At 39.7% G+C, this 21689-nt stretch overlaps 2 protein-coding genes across 3 annotated transcripts; both read left to right on the top strand.

Moving 5' to 3' along the window:
- Positions 1–404: 404 nt before the first annotated feature.
- On the top strand, positions 405–17063 carry dgcr2 (DiGeorge syndrome critical region gene 2). Of its 2 annotated transcripts, XM_056404392.1 has the most exons (11): positions 405–898; positions 6725–6757; positions 8927–9049; positions 11626–11712; positions 11837–12047; positions 12709–12785; positions 12888–13070; positions 13207–13410; positions 13817–13969; positions 14189–14425; positions 14510–17063. In XM_056404392.1, exons 1-11 carry the CDS (start codon positions 817–819, stop codon positions 14737–14739), a joined length of 1620 nt encoding a protein of 539 aa, XP_056260367.1. In that variant the 5' UTR covers positions 405–816; the 3' UTR covers positions 14740–17063. The 2 variants fall into 2 exon arrangements, with proteins under 2 accessions (XP_056260367.1, XP_056260368.1); XM_056404393.1 differs by lacking the exon at positions 6725–6757 and having other exon boundaries at positions 407–898.
- Positions 17064–18005: 942 nt separating this feature from the next.
- On the top strand, positions 18006–21170 carry car15 (carbonic anhydrase 15). The gene is made up of 8 exons (XM_056404396.1): positions 18006–18231; positions 18365–18394; positions 19159–19335; positions 19423–19568; positions 19672–19764; positions 19850–19916; positions 20006–20166; positions 20258–21170. The coding sequence occupies exons 1-8, from the start codon at positions 18108–18110 to the stop codon at positions 20480–20482; spliced, it is 1023 nt and encodes a 340-aa protein (XP_056260371.1). The 5' UTR covers positions 18006–18107; the 3' UTR covers positions 20483–21170.
- Positions 21171–21689: the final 519 nt, after the last annotated feature.

The raw sequence follows: 21689 nt of genomic DNA, 5'->3' as shown, positions 1-21689 counted from the left end.
AAGTTTCCTCACTGACTCACCCATTATGATAATTGCAGTCTGAGAGTTTGACCCATGGGCAGTCTCACAAGGTCAAACAGGTCAGACTGTCTCAAAAAGGGAAGAAAAGACATAAATATAGAGCTAATTATATAGTGGCCTATTAGTAGAAATGCACATTTATGCCTTTTTATTAAAAAGTTTTCTCAATTATCCCAAATGGAAAAGGCTGAATCTAGTTTGATGACTGCTTCAAGTTGTCTTGGTTTTTGAGTGATGAATGACATAGGGTCACGAAAATAATAAACTGCGTCAGCCATCAGCGTGTATCCGCTACGTACAACCAGTGACAATATCTTGTGTTGGATTTATCACATAATAATCTCATCGGGTACACATACACATTGGTAATCATGTGTCACCCGGGGTTTAATCTGACTAACTCCGCCCCTGGCAGCTCCTCCAGCTGATAGCCTGTGTGCTGCATGTTTGGGATTGTTGTGATGAAAGGCCGCAGCCATCTTGGATCCGCGCCGCTCCACAGCGAGCAGCGGGGGGAGAGGACGGACGGACGGACGACGTTAACTGTAGAGCCAGTTAGCTAACGTTAGCTGCTCGGCCAGATTAACCACAATCTGTTTCCCTGTGCGACGCGACTATGTTTCACTTTTGTTTTTTTTCTCCGTTAGCTGCCGTTTTGAATGCATAAGAAATGGGTGTAAACTGTGTAAAGCGTTTAACGTTATAAGTCTAAAGAGGGCGGCGGCGGCGGCGGTGCAGATCCTCGGTATATTTTTTAAATTTCTGGATAGAGGAGTTACTATGAATGGAGGATAAATGTTGCCTAAGGCTGACAGCAGCAGTTTCGTCCTCTTCTCTCTTCTCTTCGTCCTCACGTTAACGGACCCACCCCGGACAGGTAAATAAATCCAAGTTGTGTTTTTTCCTTTGCTTACATTACCGCGGGCTGGTCAGGGAAGTGGGAGAAACAGAGATTACAGCTGGAAGCACAGAGCAGCGGGTCAGGCGGTGAGGCCTCCTTTATAAACCACGTACTCTGATGGTTTTACAACCGCTGCTGTGCTACTGCTGCCGGCGCCGGGAAGTGTGGACGACCGCCTTGCTAGTCGGCGCTGAAGCAGTACGTTGTAATAAAAATAGGCCAACTAAAACCACCAGTTGGCAATCTTTATTCAACAAACACTTTACGATTTAACTGCACAGTCCACACAGACACTTCATTTTCAGAAAAATCTCTCAACGCCATTCATGTTTTTCCAAATACAGACCGTTGCTTCTCTTAAATAATTGGATAGCTTGGACACTTCTTAATACAGCTGTATTGGGGAATTATGCTGAAATACTTATTCCGACTTATAAAAGGTGGGGTATATTCTCCAAAAAGGTCTGTTTACTCTCCACTACATCCCTTGGTTAGTCACTGCTTCAGCCGTGAATCTGTAATTTGAAATGCATGTCAGAGACTCGGCTCCTGCATCACTAACACTGGCTGTCTTTTACTCAACCTGTAGCTACACAGTTAAACACATCAAACTGATAAACTACACAATAATGTTACTGTCATGACACTGTCTGAGGATTTTTTGGACTATGTTTATGTAACTTCTAAACTGATAAATCGAGATTATTATTTTTTTTTTTGTATCTCAGGATAAAAATATGTCACAAGTGCAATGATACTTGAAACACGACAGATGCCTTATTAGAACAACAGAAAATCCCTAATAAGTAAACAAATAGTGCACATATCTGTTAAAATAATCAAACTACGAATACAATACTGCTACTACAATCAAATGATTTTTAGGTCACTTGTCTCAGTTGTTTTGCTTTGAATGCAGACACTTGAATAGCGTCCAGATACATTTAAGCAACAAGGGGACAAATGCATCTTGTGGTCTCTAGGTCTAGTCTTGTGATCCTGTGTAGATTAGATGAACTGTTATCAGTTCAACTCATGGATAAATGTATTGTTTGGCTCAATCTAAAGGAGCAACCGCTTGCCAAGAAAATGCATTACACTCACTACCACTGCATGCCCCTTATTTTTTATTTTTGTAGGGGTTTGGTTTCTGGGCGTACATTAAGTCCATATTAGGAGGCTCTTTGTGGTTCATTTGAGTGCTTTCAACTGTAATTATTCATTTTTGTCAAAGGCAAATTCAGTGTTTGCGCTAACGTTCAAGAGTGAACACAAGACCTTTTTGTTTATAGAACTTGAGTGACTAATCTGAAAGTGAAGGGTGCTGTCTGTGTTGGCTGGGCTTCTTAGTGCGTTTTGAAATCACTGCTTGTTTGGGTGATGCTGTGGCCTTCATGCCGGAGATCCTGCAGCGGACTACCTGTTTTCTTGCACATGTTTTTTCAGGGAGAGTGTGTGTTTGTAGAGCATGCTGGTGCACATAAAGTGCTGGTTTTCCAAATCTTGATGCCCAAATGGGTAGGACATTCACCAAAAGAATAATCCTGCTTTTTTTTTTAAACATAATTCAATAAAAATGTTTGAGCAGCTGTGAGCATTAAAACACTGATCCTATCATGCAGGTTTGCTTGAGCCATCTTACAGTTTTTTACAGAATCAGACTTCAGACCGTCTCTGAGTCTGGAGGCACTCACGACCCACCAGTCTGCACTTGATTTACCTGGTTTCCACAGCAGGTTTTAGAAGCAGGCTAGCTTTATTCAGTTATACTTGAGTTGCTCGACAGTGTGTATAATTGTCAAATTTCTAAATGACTTTTAAAAATTTGTAATAAGCCTTCAGTCTTATACAACCAGTGCTTGTGAGTGTGGCAACATTAAAATATAGAAATTTTTGTAGTTCTCTACATCCTAGGGAGAATGACAAATGCTGAATGTGCTTTTAATTTAATATATGATCAGAACCATTTCAATGACCAAGTCAGCTTGTTATGCAAGTATTGTGACCCACAGATTGCCCATGTATGTATGTATGTGTGATACGCATAACTGCACAATATGAAAAAGTATAAGACAAATGTGAAAACCGAAACAGATATGATCATATATACATGACAGGGTAGTTGTCTTTGTGGGTAGCGCATGAGTATGTCCGGTGGTTGCTTCAGTTTACTCTCATGATACAAAGACACAGATGTCAGGGGGATTGTTGGCCTAAAATTCAGGTGGATAGGCTGCTCTTGCAGCCTGGGTTACAATGAACTACATCAATGCAGATTGTAAATAAGTTTGTAGAGACTCAACACAGCCAACCATGGCAAACATATTTTTTTAAAAAAAAGAAAAAGAAAATCACAGATCCAGACAAAGTTAGCACATAGTGTGAACATGCCCAAAATCAACAAAGACTGAAATCTTCCCATATCATCAATTTGAGCAACAAATCAACTGAACTTTGTTTATGGTCAGTGGGGCTGAGCAACCTGTCTGTGTTACACTGGCAGCTGGTTTATCACTGTTTGTTCTGCACAAAAAAAGTTGGCCGTAGCTTATCTTTTGTCAGGCATCATGTGCCAACAACAGATGTTTTTGTTCACCTGATACTCCACTGACGAGACTGAAGTTACAGTTAACAACCTGCAGTGACCCAAATGGAGAAGACGGCCACAAATTCTTATGCTGATTAAAGTGATTTTTGAAAGACTACTTAAGTTAATGTTTAGCTGGTTAATTGTTGATGTCATGGTAAGTGATACATTTGACCTGAATATAAAGGTAGATTATGGTGTCTAACCTTGGTCATTTATGCCTATCTTATGTATCTTATGTAGTCTTTATAAAGACACAGTATCTCTTTTTGAATTGTAAGCAGTAGTTTAGCTAAACACAACCTAGTGAGCAGTTGTCTGAAGAGCCTTTAAGTCTTCCTTATCTGATATAACGCTTGTCTTTGTGTGGCTTAATTGTTTGAAATAGGAGAAAATGTGAGTTAACAAAAATAAGTATTCTTAATATCAAAAACTAAATATTTAACACTTGTTTTAATTAAAAGTTGTAAAGTTGATATACTGCCAAGCACAGTACCTTGAGTTGTTTTTTTTGTTTGTTAGTTTTATCGACCTCTATCAGCAATTGGAAGTAACAAGAACACAGATTATTTCCTGCTGCCGGAGTATGTCACACAGCCCTGACCTTCTGCTTTTACAACTGAAATGTTTCTGCTACATCTTGCTCCTGCTGTTGTCCTGTATTGTCGAGCAGTGGAAAGTGCATGTGGAGGACGTGAAAATGTTGAGGAAAATGTCAAGAGAGGACTCTGCCAATGCCATGGGGCAGACAGATTTCACCCAGTGACAATGCATTTCAAAGCCTAGAGTCTTGTACCTGATATCCCACCGACCCCCTGCAGATAGATTTGAGATATTTTATGATCTAGGACAGTGAAGATCATGGTTATTGCCCCTGGAACACACTACATGTTTAAATTAATTTGTAAATTACCAGTATTAACTTTTTTTCTTCTAATATGCTGAACCATAAAAGTGGTACAGCTCTGTACTTAAGAGCAGCTCTGTTTACCATTTTAAGTATTGACTGTGTCACATCAGTTCTACCATGAAAAGTTTTAACACAGGAAAAACAAAAATATGCAGTTAACTTCTTGGTCAATAACATCTTTCTTGTTTCGCAATTTAAACGGCTTGGTTTTTAAAGGAATTTGACCTGCGCTGCCTTTATCCACACAGAGCAGAGAGAATATATTGGTTTTAAATGTGAGTTGGTATAATGAAATGGACTTGAATGCCTGTACCCACTCACTGCTTTTAACAGCGAGCCTCAGAGCTGATGTGAATCATCAGTGGCTGGAGATGATACAGTGTGTGCACAAGGCCAGTTCACTGTGCCGTTATACATCAGTAGGACTGAGTTGGGGCAGTCTCATTGTCTTTATTGTATTTTTCTGTTGGTTATGTAAGAGATGCAGAGGCTCACTTTTCTCCAGGGTAGCCAGTTCACTCAATTGTGGACTTGACATCACAACAGCCAAAGAAATAGCCTCAATAAGAGAGGAGTATATCCTGCTTGCTCCTCATTATCCCAACCCATCTCATTTATCAGTCATTAATGCTGTGATTCTCAGGCAGATGCTTTAGAGCATATACAGCAATAATCTTTGCTATGATACAGTATGTGTGCATGCATATCAAGCATGCCCTTTACCTTGCATTAGATTTGTGGTGGTTAATTTTCACTGGTCAAAAACAAAATATTAACCACCATCAAACGTGTGTAAAATTGGAGAGAAATATGAGCTTTCAGGCATCCATATTAATCAAAGCTGGTTGGGCACTCCATCCTAATCAGCAGGATGTCCAGATAATGGCAAGGGAAGTGCACTTCAACATAGTGGTTATTGTACATGCCCAAGCTGTGCCTTCAGCTATATAAATATCTGATAACCTAAAGCAGTAGGCTGCTGGTATCTGCATAAATTCTCCTCTTGTGGATTTTCCAGCAGCAGCAGTTATCAGAAGAAGCACAAAGAGCATGAATACAAATGTGTGCATGCAACAAGTCTTTATTCAAGCGGCGCTCAGATGCATCAGAAATCATGACGCATGTATTTTCTAGTCCTGACCACACAGAGAAAGGGCTTAACAGCGGTTATCTTTTTTAACGTTTTAAATAAGCGGTTAGCAGCTAGATTTGGCTTCTGTTTGCCAGTTAGTTTCTCAGTAGGCTAACATAGCAAAGCAACAAGTCTTATAACAATATATAGAAAAAAAGATACATTTAAAAGTTCTTGGCTGGGAAGGAAAATGCTAACATCTCTCCCTGGTTAAGGTGCTCTGTAGGAAATTGATGAAGGTGATGGTGGTGATATAATCTCACAAATACAATATCTCACGAAGCATTTAAAAGAAGATTGACTTATAGTCTTTGAAAGCCATAATCATTTTTCACTTAGTTTAGTCACATATCATACATTCTTTTTCTGACTAAATATAGACATAAACTATTAACATCATTCACAAATCTTCTCTAATGTATTTGGGATTCATGGTCTCTAATGTTATCCATCAACCTGACACACATTCAGTCCCAGGAGACAGAGAGCGATCTTTAATGCGTCTCAATCGACTTAGCTTTAACTAAGACAGGGTGACGTCTGCTGTGTTGGAGGGCTTTTAAAACACGCTGTGGCAGAGTGAAAAAGATTTGAATTAAGGTTGGCCATGAAGGGTAGGTTCACTTTTTTTAGTGCATTTACTTTTTTTTTTTAATTTTAGGCTTATTTGTGCAGTAGTCAGAACTCTAGTATAAATACAGAGCAGTTTTAAAGCCCAGTGGAGGTTGTGACCTTGCTCTTTAGGATCATCAAAGCTGAAAATCTCTTGTTCACCATCAGCTAAGGTGGTCGGTACACAGATGAAACAACAGTCACAGTCTTGAAATAGCTCAGAGCTTTTTTCTAAGTAAAAATAGTGTAGCCATATTTGCTAAGTGAGTGGGTGGTCCAGGTACACAAAACCACCTGTATCCAACAACAGATGGCCTAATGTACCCACTACTGGGCAAGCAACTGGGGACATCACTGGTCACTGACGAATACCAGAGAATTGTTAAGAGAAAAGATACGAGATTTCCTTATAGACGAAACATAATGAGCAGCACAAACAGGATGAACATTGTCCTTTTTTTTTTAAACCACACTGGCTTTGGTAAAGTGCAATTTAAAAATTCCTTTAAGTCAAGACACTGACATACAGGATAGTCACTCTATTGTTTCTATTTGTTTCAGGTCCGCGGCTAGCTCTGGCAAGATTATTGTCAGGTAAGCAAGCAGTATGTCTTCTAGTGTAGTGGCTGTCTGATCTTTGTTGTTGGAATATATCAGCAGCTCCTTCAGTTAAAACTTTTTCTTTTTGTCCTCAAAGCTCTTCTCCTGAAAACACCTGTGATTGTTTTATCGTCTTATTGTCTTGCATTTAGAAGTAGTTTTCAATGGAATAAGAGTTCTTTGTGGTTTTTAGATCAGACTCCGACTGATGATCTCTTACAGTTTTGATGCAGTCCACTCATCAGGAACGTCATTCTTATAAACTCTTAATGCAGTTCTTAAAACAGTTCATACGTTTCTCATAACACTAACATTGCTTCAGGATTTACACACAAAATATATGTGATATTTTGATATAAACCTGACTGACTTTAGAAGAAGAGAACTGCAAAAACTATATACATACAAAAGAACTATTCTGTTTCAACATTGCAGTGGTGTTTACTGTACTGTTTACCTTTCAACCCCTCTCCACGGATTACTGCACTGTAACTTTAGAGCAGAACGGACATGTATGTACAAGCCCTATGGAAGGCAGAAGAGCTTTAGATTTAGAACATGCTATAACCAAAAAACATTTTTAGATGTTTCTACTGTATGATATTTTCAATGCAGTGTTTCATATTACAGCCCACATATGTGGCACTTACCATTTCATGTGTGTAATTTTTAGATTTCTGTGTAGAGTTTAGGAAAAAATGAGTGAAAGCAGTTGTAAAAACACTATCCGTAAATTCCAATACTATACTGTAATTGGTATAACTGAGCACCAATTATAGTACAGTAATTGATACCACATAGTGTGTGTGTGTGTGTGTGTGTGTGTGTGTGTGTGTGTGTGTGTGTGTGTGTGTGTGTGTGTAGCCATATATATATATATATATATATGGCTTACATATTTGAAGAAAGTTAAAAGTGATTTGATGGAAAACACCACTAATTTAATGCAGGACTGTATCAAAGTGAGTGAGAGATCTGATGAGTGTATGAACTGTTTTCATGAGTTGTCAGTCAAATGAAAAATGCATCAACACAATGAGAAAACATCTTTAGTAGTGAAGTATATGTGGATACAAAGGAAATTTGTAGAAATACAATGAGAAATGCTAATGTGTGTGGGGGAATGATGAACTGTTCTGATAACTACATTTAGAGTTGTGAGAATGACGTTTCTGATGTGAGTTGCATCATCGATTGAGACTGTAATATTATGTTAGAAGTAAGCATAGTGTTTGCATTAATCTCTGTTACAACATGGTAATGAGTTCATTTTCCTATTCCATGATCAATAACATTGCTTAGATTGTTTGCTATAGACTGGGTCACTCATCACATGATATAGGCTGAACACAGGCAGCTCTGATGCAGAGGCATCTCTCATGTTAATCACATATGGCATGGAGTCCCAAGTGGCACGAACTGTGTTGCTGACAGATATAAACAGACAAAAAGCCTATGATGTTGTTAAGTATGCGTCTGCTCTCAGTCAAAGACTCTTTCCAGTTGCCGTCATAACTGAACTGTTATTTAAAGACATGCTTACAAAACCTCTGTTGTTTTATTCTTCCTGGTCTGATTTTGTTTAATATAATTTACTGAGGCGTGATTAAACTTGCAGACAAGACAGAACAATGTTCTTTTGGTGGATTCACATTTCTAAGTTGTATGAATGTAATGTGTATGCTGTGGATTTTCTTTTTTACAGGATCCCCTTTCTAATTTCTACCAACAATTTTCTTTCTTTCGTTGCTGTCTCAGGATATTAAATTGTTGGGGGAGCTAACAGACTGAAAGGGAGTGTGTACATTTATATAATGTACCAGTCAAAAGTTTGGACACACGTTCCCATTCACTTGAATGTGTTTTACTGTATATACTGAAGTGTCCAGATTCAGTTGGTTTCACTGGCTGCAATGGTAGTACTGCTCCTCTTTGACTGTGATTTCCTCAATTTGCACTTGGTCACTATAAGGAAGAACAATCTATTAATTTATTCACTCTATCCCCCTTATACATTCTTTTATTTTATCAACTGCCAGGGAAACTCAAGTGCCCCCATTCAGTCCTCTGCTGGACTCTGACTTAAAATGGTTTTCTCTCGTTTGAAAAAAGGTCTTAGTCACGTGCAGGTTTGACCACGCGAACTCTCTTGTTGTATTTCAGAGCAGCGCTGCAGCCCTGGGCAGTTTGCCTGCCGCAGTGGAAAGATGCAATGTATCCCAATGTCCTGGCAGTGTGACGGCTGGACAGCATGTGAGGACAAGAGTGACGAGATGGACTGTCCCCGTGAGTATAGCTCACTTAAGCCCTTTTAAACCCACTCTGTTACCTAACATCCATAACATGATTGATTTCTGGAAAGAATAGCAACACCCAGGAAGCTTTTCACACTTGGACGATTGGATCACAGCTCCGTATACAGGTGTGAATGTACCCACAGTGCCTTAAGGATGCACTGGGATCTAATCAAGCAGTATTCAGAGGTGTTCAGTGATGCATGTTGACCACATAGGAACAGAAGCCTATAGTGCTGTTAAAAGCAGTGAGTGGGTACAGACATTCTTGTCCATTTCATTATACCACATCACATTTAAAACCAATAGTGTGAGTGCAAATACAATTCAACTGCCAGATTTAAAGTGTGTGTGTGTCTGTATGTGTGAATAGCACAATAAAACCTCCAAACACAGTTCAATCCAGTTGATTTGCTTTTACCAAGTGGTTCAGACTTGGTTTTTAAGTCTGCAGGTATGAAAAAAGTCCTCCCTAATCCCCCCACAGTGAATCACAATGCTAGATTAGCCGCTCTGCACTGACAGCGTCACATGGCAGAAGAAGGCAGAGTTCTGAGTGGCTGCACATGTGTCTGTGTCTCTGTTTTTGTTTACTGTTGTGTTGATCTCTTGAGCTCGGCATAGATGTTGCAGTGCTAAGCCTTTGACCGAAATCCTATTGTTTTCCCCTCTTAAATCCAGAGAGACCTTATCCCCAGATCTCTGACCGCATAATGGGAATTATTGAATGGATTGAGTCCAGCATGTGACCTCCATACAGCAGTAGTTGTGTCTGCTTTGAGTTAAAGCTGTAAGCCTGCCAACAACACTGTATACTGAGTGAGAATTTGCACTGGACTCATTTATAGAGCAGGAAATAAAAGCAGAAATTGTTTGTTAAAGCATCACCAACAGCGCTGAATGCGGAAGCAGAACCTTCCTCTTGTTTTCATTGTTTATTCACAAGTAAAACAGTTGCATACCACAAATCCATATACAATATATTCTGTATGTTCAGAAGAAAATGTTAATTATTATTCACTGAAAAAGCTTGCAGCTGAACCTCATATTTTGCCTGTGTTGGGTGACTGTGGTTTCAAAGAGAAAAGCAAGAAAAACCCACACAATGTTTACACATGCCTCAGTGAGGGGCTATTGTCTGCTAAATCAACAGCACGCATGGAAATCAATGTTCTTGTTTGGGATTAGCTCTTTGTTGAATAACATGGCAAGGTGCAGCAATCTTTCACACCAATTCCAGCCAAACAAATACCAGAAGAAACTGTTCAACCTTGTAATGTCAATACATGGTAGAAAACTGAAAAGAGGAAATGGTATTATAAAATATGTAATTGGCAACAAAAAAAAAACACATTGCAGGCTGCACTAAAGTAAGTCACACTGCAAACTACAGACAGATGAAATGAATGCCGTAAATTTCACAATTTATGTTTTTTAATTGATTCTCGGTTTCAATTCAGTTTGTATTAATTTGAGAACTGAGGCTCCTTCTTCAGTATAAAGTATTGTTAGTTTCATAAACTGTAATTCCTGCTTTTTGCCTGCTTTCTCAACAGTTATAATTTTTTATTGAATTAAGTGCAACAGACGAACACAACGTTCAATTTATTTTGAGTGGTTTCTGTAATTTATTTTTCAGCTCCTGAATAATCGTTAATAACATCCTGCTTCTGTTCTTTTTGCCTCTGGAAGATTTTTGTTTTCAATGCTGTAATGTACGAACAACTAGTGAAGGATTATAGGTGAACTAAAGTTTGTCTGTTAGTGTTGTTGATTGCCATTAGTATCTTTTAATCATTATTATTATTATTATTATTATTATTATTATTATTATTATTATTTCCAGCACATCTACTTCCTTAACACATTTTCCTGTATAAAATGTAGCAACATCCAAAGTACTTGAGTGGAATATTAGCAGGAGATTAATCTTGACATCAGTCAAGTCTATATTGTGCTGTATGTAGACAATGCTGGGATTCTCCCCTCACTCCAGATCCAAACCACTGTAAACTCCTTATTATATGAACAATCTGCACAGTCTGCAAGGCTTTGATTCTGCTTTTATCTTCCTCAAAATGTATATCTACTTCCTTGATTTTTTCTGAATTATGCATGTTTCTCAATATTTCTAAATTCCTTTTTATAAGTATTGAACCTCAACACAGGAAATGTTGATCAGAAACACATATTACTGCAGAATAAGCGAGGGAAAGACATGTCCTTACAGTCTTTCGGCATTCATGAATACATGAAACACAAAAGGGCCTTTCCTCCAACATAATTTTGAATGAGGGAATACCAGGCAGAGGTGGTGCAGAAACAAGCAGCACTGACACGTTATGGGTTTATCTATTTATGTATCAGGCTCTCAGACAAATGAAAAAGGTTTATTGTTGCCTTTGAACACAGGAGCAGTCTGACAGTGGCTCATTATATTACAAGCTTTTAACAGGTTGCACAACATGAACAAATCTCTTAAAAAAATCTCCTGAGTTCCTGAGAACTTTTTATAATAGTAGGAAAAACCTCAACCACATTTTTTGACCTTCAGTAATTTTCTTGCAGCTATAAAGGAGGAGAGGTTTCGTTTTGGCAACGGATATGACCAGGTAGAAGACGTCATTGGTGTGGCTCAGCCTGTGCGCTTCAACAGTAAGCATATCACTTTACTCTCCCCCACTTTATTGTAGTTGAGTGTATCGTTGTTGAATCTGCGCTATGATTGTGTAGACAGCTTTTACCAACCACAACGCTTACGTTTCTTCGCCGTCCACAGAGAAGTGCCCCAGTGGGTGGCACCACTACGAGAAGACGGCCAGCTGTTACAAAGTGTACCTGAGGAACGAGAACTACTGGCAGGCTGTGGATACCTGTCAGAAAGTCAACGGCTCATTGGCTACGTTTGTGACCAACGAGGAGCTGCAGTTCATACTGAAGATCGAGGTGGACTTTGACGATAAAGTCTGTGAGCGCAGAGACCAGTGCAAGTGAGTTTTTACCAACTGTGTTATTGTCTGAAAAATGTGGCATTAGTCTAAATTCGGCCACGAAAAACGACTGAAGCTCAGATGTTATTACTGTTTAGTCAGATTTTTGTGACTTCCTACAGACTTTTACCAGTTAATAGTATGTGATAATTGGTTTCTTGTGATGACATTAAGTCACTATATTATACTATACTATACTCTGCTGCAAAGCCAAACACGTATATTAGATAGAGATAGATATTTCTGCCCATGTGCACAGCTCTGCCCAGCCTCTGCAGTCTCCTCTCCCTGTGCCTTTTTCCATGCGGCCTTTATTTACACAGTAAATAGCTGCCTGAACATGCATGCTTGAAATCTCTACTGTCACGCTTTCTTTCACTTAAGAGAGAGAATTCTACAACTTGAGATCAAAACCTTTAAATTGCAAGTCTACTTTTCTAACTTATTAAACTGCTTTGCTCTTGTTAAACTTTTTTCTTCCTGTGATATAAACTATATAGTCAAATGTATCAGCCTGTTCAAGCAGAAGTCGTTCTGTTATTGTTGTAGGCCATCTAGTGGCCGATAGTGGTAGTTTAATCATCTTAAACTGGCCTACGCACAAACCCTGAAATAGACCATTTGACACAGTAAGTTTAAACTCTTATTGTTTGTTTTTAAGGTTCTGGGTGGGCTACCAGTATGTGATCACCAATCAGAACCACTCTCTGGAGGGCCGCTGGGAGGTCGCATACAAAGGTATTAAAGATTTGGTTTTGTAGGAAGCAAATATTATATTATGTAATAATATTATTAATGATATTATATTATTATTAAATTGCTGATATGTTTTTTCAACAGGGTCAATGCAGGTGTTTCTGCCACCTGAGGGTCTCACCAATTTTGGGGAGGCGTCTCCCACCCAGGACAATGTCTTCTGTGCCCAGCTGCAGCGTTTTCAGATTAAAAGCATGAATGAACGAGGCCTGCACAGTTGGCACGCTGAGAACTGCTACAAAAAGTTCCCCTTTCTCTGCAAGAGGAGTATGTGTCCATTGTTTTCTTTCCCCCAGATGTGTCAAAATAACAACAATATTTTCTTTATTTCAGTCGTAGCGTTTTTTGTTTGTTTTTTTGTTGTTTTTTTTCTTCATTTTCACTTTCTATGTTTATCTGACAGGACAAACATGTGTGGATATAAAAGACAATGTCGTAAACGAGGGCTACTACTTCACCCCTAAGGGGGATGATCCGTGTCTGAGCTGCACGTGTCATGACGGCGAGCCTGAGATGTGTGTGGCCGCACTGTGTGAGCGACCGCAGGGCTGCCAGCACTTCCGCAAGGATCCCAAAGAGTGCTGCAAGTTCACCTGCCTGGACCCAGGTACTGCCCCCTCCTGATACAGCTCACTGATTACAGTGGTATTTCACTCCAGCAGAATATTTTCCCATTCAGTCAGTCACCGTCTGTGGTAGTGGGTAAATAGACTTCATTCTTGGAGCTTTACATTAACATTTTTCGATGTAACAGTCACTGCTCACAGCCCCACAAGGTGGAGCTCCTCACATATCCACAGTATTTGATACTGCAGCTTGTGGCAATTTTACACTCAGCCACAGGATATCTTTTACACTGTACAGCATAAATTGAATGATTAAAAAATAACTTCCCACATAAACAATGCAGAATTCTCTCAGAGAGAGAAATTTGTCATAATGAGGAGTGTGCCAGTGAAGAAGAGTGCAGAAAGTAATGCTCTTATTTTGTTGTCTTTCCTCTTCGCCCTCAGATGGAAACAGTCTGTTTGACTCGATGGCCAGTGGGATGAGACTGATCGTCAGCTGTATCTCATCCTTCCTCATCCTCTCTCTGCTGCTCTTCATGGTGCACAGACTCCGTCAGCGGAGACGTGAACGCATTGAAACACTAATTGGAGGAAACTGTGAGCACTAAGCCTGTTGGACATTCACACACACACAGCTCTCTGGTTGATAATAATTTGGTTATGTAATGAGGTTTTCTCATTATAATTAGTTTCAGTTGATTTAACTGCAGCGCAAGTTTTTATTTTATATTAACTTCATATGCTGTGGCTGATTATTGTATATTGTTGCAGTGATTTCACATTGGCCTCTGTATCTGTCTGTTTTTATTTGCTCAGTGCACCACTTTAACCTTGGAAGACGAGTCCCAGGCTTTGACTATGGCCCGGATGCCTTTGGCACCGGCCTCACTCCCCTGCATCTGTCTGATGATGGAGAGGGAGGTGCTTTTCATTTCCAAGAGCCTCCTCCGCCATACGCAGCCTACAAATACCCAGACATCCAGCACCCAGATGACCCCCCTCCTCCGTATGAGGCCTCCATCAACCCAGACAGCCTCCTCTACGTGGACCTCGGTAGGCACAGATCCTTGTCTAGTTATTTATGAATCTCATCATGTACAGAAAAGAGTTTTCATTTCCTCTTGTCGTTACCTTCAGGACACAGCGGGGTCTCCATGGTGCCGAGCCAGATGAACACCATGGGAGACGGTCTCCAGGCCGATATTCCCAACGCTTCTGGTCCCATGCCAGGCTCGGCGCCGTCCACTCAGGAGAGGGAGGACTCCATAGATAGCAGCACCCTCCTGGTGGGGCCTGACACTCCGACAGATGGCCACACCCCCGCTTCCATGCCTGCTGACTGCGCCTCCCTCAGCACCGTGGTATAGGACTGTGGATGGACAGCAGGGACCTGCACCAGGACATTACCTGCTAGTGGAGGAAGGTCATGAGTGCGTTGCTGCACCGGGAGAAGACGCAGCACACTGTTGTGTCATTTATCTAAAATGCTGACTGCAGAGAGGAGAGTTAAAGTTTATACAGACATATCAGAAGGTGGAGCAGCCTGATTTCTTTGAGGTGTCGCAGTAACGAATAGATGCCCTCTTTCTGAAGACTCCTGAGTCCAGCGCTCAGTTGGACTCCTGAGTGCTTTTTTTTTTTTTTGGTGTTTTAAGACACTGGCATCTGAGGGAGCAGAGGGACTGTTTCTGTACAGAGAAGAAAAACACTACATTCAGGCTGGGGAAGCTGCACTTTTACTTTTAGCATTGACTGAGCAAAGTTTTTGAAACATCTCAGATTTGGCCTGATTGGTCGAGAAGCCCTGATGTAAATAACCCCCTCAGGTCTGTGCCAGTCCAATTTGTAATACTTGTGTGTTTTGGTCCAGCACAAGGCAAATAATGACAGACGGACAGTGAAGCCAGCTTTTGTCCCTTGTGCGTTTTTGTTTGCATCATACTGTCGTTTAAATGGACGTATCTGTAATGATCTGTCGGTCTCCAGGCTACAAATAATGTTTTCATCTGTCCCGGCATGTCCCAGATCTCGATTTGTACTTGCTCATAAAAACCTTCTGTCCCTTCACTTTCTTACTAGTCTGATCATGAAGCTGTCTTCCAGGTTTATAGCGCATATTTGCAGCAAAAGATGTTTTGTAGTTAAGAGGTTTAACCTTGCAAGAAGGTACAGTTAGTTTCCTCCTATAGGGTTTTTATTAGATAATGCTGACACAAGGCATTATGTATCAACGAATGTTGTGGTACTGATAAATACTGAGTTTGGTATTGTGTTCTTTTTTGTTGATAATTTATGACTGCAGGCTGTAATCTCGAATGTTTTATTGTGGGATAGATGCAGCCCGAACGCCCGACTGATCAGCGAGCGAAAGCAATGAAGCTTTTCAAGTGTATGTGTGAAGATTAGGGACGATATCCCGTCATTAAATTTGAAAAAAATACATTTATTTAAAATCTTGAATCATGAAATCATGTAATCATGCAGATGGTCCCAGTGTTGTTACTTTATAACAGGGTAGTTGTGTATTTGCTAACTGAACCAGTTTAGTGACTCAAAGCTTGCACGCTCATCCCTCGATTAAATCAGGTTTTGTTTGGTTTTTGGTTTTTTTTTTTTTTGTTTTTTTTTTTTGTTTTTTAGGAAAGTTTGTCAGTTGTCACGTTTGGATGCTGCCCCTCCATCCCTGATGTGTGTGTTTGTGCGATTCTTCATGCACTACATCTGTTGTCCCAGTTATTGAGGTTGTTTTCAGCTACTGATGAAGATGATGTCACTGACTTCAGATATGAATCTTTTCTGTTATGGTGTTGATGGGTCTGTTATTGTTCTTGTTTCTCAGTGGGATCACAAAAGAAAAAAAAAATTGTAATAAAAGAAAAGTTTAAACTGTATATTTGGAATGAGTAAGACCCGTGTTATGACGACAATCGTTTCACTCATGGATGAATTTTATAAGCCTGAGGAAGTCAGTCAGTCGACCCACAACCACCAGCATTCAAACCGCTTTTGATCTGCCTCTAGAAAAACAGCTGTAAATGTGTCTGAATGACTGTGCACGTGTGCGTCTCATGTTTGAATGTACTATATGTATAAAATATAATTTTTTTGTGCTGAAGCTTATTTTCTCCTTTTTTTTTGGCATATTGACAATCCACAGTGGATTATCCAACAAACAAAATCTTATAAATTGTAGAAAAAGTAATGTGCATGTGTGTATAGGAGATGGTTTACTGGTTTAGATTTATTTTTATTTTATTTTTTTCATCAAGTTTGTTTGGTTTTATTTTTCAACCTGTTTTTTGGACCTGCAGTGCATGTTTTTATCTTCTGGCATGCTGAGAGATTTGTTTTTTTGTTTGTTTTTGTTTGATGGAAAGTTTTAGCTCTACAGTGTGTCCTGTACAGTCGGCTCAAAGACTCCTGCATATAGTTTAATATCTCCATATGCATCGAAAACCTGCCCATGACTCGACCAGCTGCATTTACACTGTAGTTTCTGTTCAAGACTATGGTGGTGTGAGAACTAATTTTAATGGATTTGAAATGTTTTATGTATAATACAACAAATGTCTTTTATTTCATAGCCAATTTTACAAAATGCTTCATTTGCAGGGGGAGGGGGGGGCTTGTGTTTTTCTGAGGTAGATGTACATCTAATCAAATGCCAAATAAATTGCACCATGAAGGACGACTCATGCGTCAGTGGGTATGAACACACACTGAACTTTATGTTGAACCTGATCAATCACGACATTTAGCTGCTCTGTGAGTCCTTTTGACTTGCTGAAGAAATTCCTCTGCCAGCAGTGACCAAATGTCAAAGAGGATTAAGGTGGGATGCAGGGAAACCCCCCCCCCCTCCAAACAGTGAGATGGAGGTTGCTGGATAAATCAAATCCACAGCAATCCAAAGATTCAGATAATTTAAAGAAAGCGGATATAGCACACCTCACAGTGACTCATAAGGCAGCAGGCGGAGCAGAGATAGTGATACCCTGCTGGAAAGCATTGTCGCTGAAGAAAAGAGGCTTTGTTCACACAGGCCAGAGTAGTGACAGAATCACAATCTATTCCTGGATGGGAGAGAAGTAACACTTAAAGCTGAGCTGCTCACTGAAGACGTTGATTGAATTTATGAGACAGTGGAGAAGTTTAAAATCATTTTAAAACGTTTCACACTTGAAAAAGGAGATATCAGAGTTTTATATATATGTCAAGTTGAGCGCATCAACTGGCATCTTAACCACTATATCATGTGCTACATCATTAGTTCAATATCATAATTTTTAATGTGCCAAACAATTAATCTACACTGATGCAGTACATCTACATTTAGAATAACGGTGCTTTAATATATCGCTGTGGTGGACAATAATGGGAACTGAAAGGAAAACCTAAAAAATCCCATGAAAACGTTATCTCTCACAAAATGATAGGATGGATTTTCCACATCTTTACCGTTATCGCTGGTGCCAAACCATATATAATCTGTTCCTTTCTAATTCAGTGAGCTACACATCCTCTGGCTTTCCCATGAGATGAATGTGTCTTGTTACTAGTCACTGGGCATCAATGCCGGCAGCAGCGAGGGGGGAGGGAGGGGAGGGGTGAAGCTGTCTTTGCATCAATGAGCCTGTTGATCAGAAAAGACCACCAGACTGGTAATGACACAGTTCACTGATCTGACCAGGAGAAAATAAAACTCAGCTTTCACCTCCGTTCCTACTTAAGTGGGATGTCTGCACTGGTTTTCAGTCTACCTCAGATACCGACACCTGTCTGCTTCATCAGGCTGCGGGATCCTACGATGATTTGGACTGCTGCTCTCCTCATGATTGTTGTTTCATACGCTGCATCAGGTGAGGCTCCTGCTTTTCTCTCATATGACAAAAACAACACTTTTTATATGTAATTTCTATTAAATTCAAGCTAATTAAATTAGAGTGAAGAAAAATTATGTTTCTTTACTCTTTCTCTTTTTTTATATTCCAGAAGATTACTGTTACAATGAGCCACAATGTGGTAAGTAACATATGAATTAATTGTTAATAAAACAGACAAACACTTCAAGAGTATGGTCATTGTAAGATATATATATGTGCCCACTTGTTGGTGAATAATTAACTGGCTAATAGAAGACATTAGACATTATTCAACTGAAATAAACAATTATTTTATTCAATGAATTTTTTCTGTTGTTTTTAAACAAGCTGAACTGTTTTTGGTTTGTAATAAATGAATCAGTGTCTTCTTGCAACCCATGGACAGAAGTTTCATGAACTGTGAGCAGATGGTTAAAAGAGTGATTTTCTCCTCTAAACCTTTCAGTTTGATTGATTTGAATATCTGCTACAGACTTCATGAGGTTAAACTATTGAGTGCTTCACAAGAAAAAAGAAAAAAGTAAAAAGCCAGGAAAAAAAGGTTAATTTAAGTGGCAGAGCAGTTCTCTTTGAAAAAACAGATCTCACCACAAGGTCCGTTTGTTGCTACATTTAGTTGCTGCTTGAACTTTTGGTCCTATCACACAATCTTCCTCAGCAGATGTTGTTGACTGAGTTTTGACACAACAAGAAGGAAAATGACAAAAACAGAACATCTGAACATCTAGTGTACAATTTCATGACAACTGTGCAATGTGAAGATGACTTGTTATGATCAAAAGCTCTGAAACAGCCACTAAATGGACCTCATAGAGAGACTGTTTTAACAGCTACTGTTTCCAAGGTCAACCTCATTTTTAAGTTTTGCATGTGGTGCTCATGTGGTTTGTTTTCCATCCTCAGATCCTTATTCATGGGGAGACACATTCCCATCATGTCACCCCTTACTTGAAGAGCACCACTCTCCCATCAACCTCGACCACCAGATGACCAGAAATCACTCTCTGGGGTCTGTACATCTGGAGGGCTTCGATGTGATCCAAACAGGCCAATGGACGCTGAAAAATGACGGACACTCCGGTGAATATACTGCAGATACTGTCCCTAACGTGTGTTGTCTCTTTTGTGAATTTGTGTTGGTGATTATTTCTCTCTGGTTGCTCACAGTTGTGCTGCAGGTCGGCAGTGGCATGTCAGTGAGCGGTGGAGGTCTTCCAGATGTGTACCACACCATCCAGGTGCACTTCCACTGGGGAGGCCCAGCCACCAACGGCTCAGAGCACACAGTGGAGAGACGCAGATACCCAATGGAGGTACAGTATGGTCAGTAGACAGCTCTACACTGTCACAAACCCTGCGATGCAGCAGACTGGGGCAGTGCCCTTGATGTCTCTGTACTTTTTTGTCTATTTCCAGATGCATATAGTCAACATGAAGTCCATCTATCCGAATTTGACAGCCGCCTTGGATGATCCAACTGGACTTGCTGTCCTTGGATTCTTCATTGATGTCAGTTTGTCAAATTTGTTTTATATATTTGAGCATTTGTAGTTATTTTCATATAAATAAGTCCTGAGTTTGTCCCTCCTTGCAGGTTGTGTATGCAGACAATGTGCACTTTGGACATGTATCACAAAAATTGTCCTCTGTAGCTTACAAAGGTTTGTGGAAACACACAAAAAAAATAATTTCTACATGTTGTTTGTGTTGTTTGTAAATGTTCTAATTACTGCTGTGTATCCTTCCCAAGGCCAAACTACTAAAATCAAGCCATTCCCACTGATGAGCCTTCTGCCGAAGCACAACATGAGTCAGTATTACCGTTATTACGGCAGCCTCACCACCCCTCCTTGTTCCCAAGTGGTTGTATGGACTCTGTATGAAGTCCCCATCTACATCTCATGGTCTCAAGTATGTCTCTAAAGTCATTTCAAATGATACTTTCCATGAAAATAATTCATGGGTGCTGTAAATCAATATTATTTTTATATTTTCCCCACAGCTGGCTCAGTTTACCTCACAGATCTTCTCCACAGAGGAGGATGCAGAGCAGGTGACACCTCTGCAGAACAACTTCAGGCACATCCACCCTACCTTCAGCCGCATCATCTCTGCATCCAAAGATGCCAAACTCCTCACAGGGACGGCCAGTCGTCCCTTCAGGTTATCTGTGTCAGTGCAGCTGCTTCAAATCATTTTACTGGGAGGCTTCATCTCTGGACTCTAGTGCTGCGTCAAGTCCAAATCATGAAACATGAAACACAACAACGGCGAACAAGGATTAATTCATGTTTTTTCTGTGGTCACAGAGGTTTCTGATTTGAATCTGAGTTAAAGTGTAGAGTTGTCACATCCGTAGAGATGCTCCAGCAACTAATACATATAAAAAAACAAACTGTGAAAAAGAGTACTGTAATGTGTTGAAGTGTTACTAATTTTTTCCTGATTGTGCCCTGCTGTCTCTGCAGGATTATTTAACTCCATTAGTGCATTACTAACAGTGGTGAATGGAGCACTGGTAGCATGTGTGCATTTATGACTGTAGGCATTGTACAGTAGCTTGTTTTTGAAAAGGTACAATCCTAACATATAAGGTAGTTTTCATTAGTATTCTTTAGACTTTGGGTCTGAGATTGTTAGATTGTTAAAACTTGATAATAGTTAAAGACAAAAGATAAATTTAGTCAAAACTTGAGAACACAGACAAAGAGGATATAGCCATGCTAGAAGGCTAAATGCTATGTTGTCACTTGTTCACTGTGTTAGTTTAGAGTATTAGCATGCTAACATTTGCTAATTAGCAATAAACACAAAGTACAGTTGAGATTGATTGGAATATTGTGTATTTTACAAGTATTTTATCATAAAATGAAGTACTGGACAAAATAAAAATTTTGACCTGATGATGGCGCTGGATGAAATGGTTTTTTTTGTGTTGTTTGTGTTTTTAGCCACACTGCTAGCATGGCTAAAAACAGAGGGGAAGGCAGTCTGTTTTAGTAGCTTTAGTTCTTGTTCACATCAAGTATTATCACAATACAAATTTCAGAGTTTTATTTGAAAACAAACAGTATGTGGGCGCAGCAACTCACCTACTGAATGTTATCTGTACAGCTGTAACCCCAAACAAGCCTGCACATGAGCCTGGTCTTTTTATACTGCTTCAATAGACCTTTTCATGGTAGACATTTTGATATGTCCTGATAGGAAAACCACAGGTGTAATTAATAATATTAATAATATTAATAAGGGTTGAAAATCCATTCAGCTTTACCTGTTCCAGGGTCCTATTGCCTTGCATGCTGGCTCATAGACATGGCTCCCTGACAGAACAAAGTCATCATTATTAACACCTGTGCTTTTCCAAGCCAAATCTCCACTATTGAAGAGCACAGAGTCCATTAAGATTGGACCTAAAATAAAGTGTACTGCAA

This window comes from Seriola aureovittata, chromosome 18, assembly GCF_021018895.1.
Source record: "Seriola aureovittata isolate HTS-2021-v1 ecotype China chromosome 18, ASM2101889v1, whole genome shotgun sequence".
Classification (NCBI taxonomy): domain Eukaryota; kingdom Metazoa; phylum Chordata; class Actinopteri; order Carangiformes; family Carangidae; genus Seriola; species Seriola aureovittata.
This window is presented reverse-complemented; position numbering and strand designations above follow the sequence as displayed.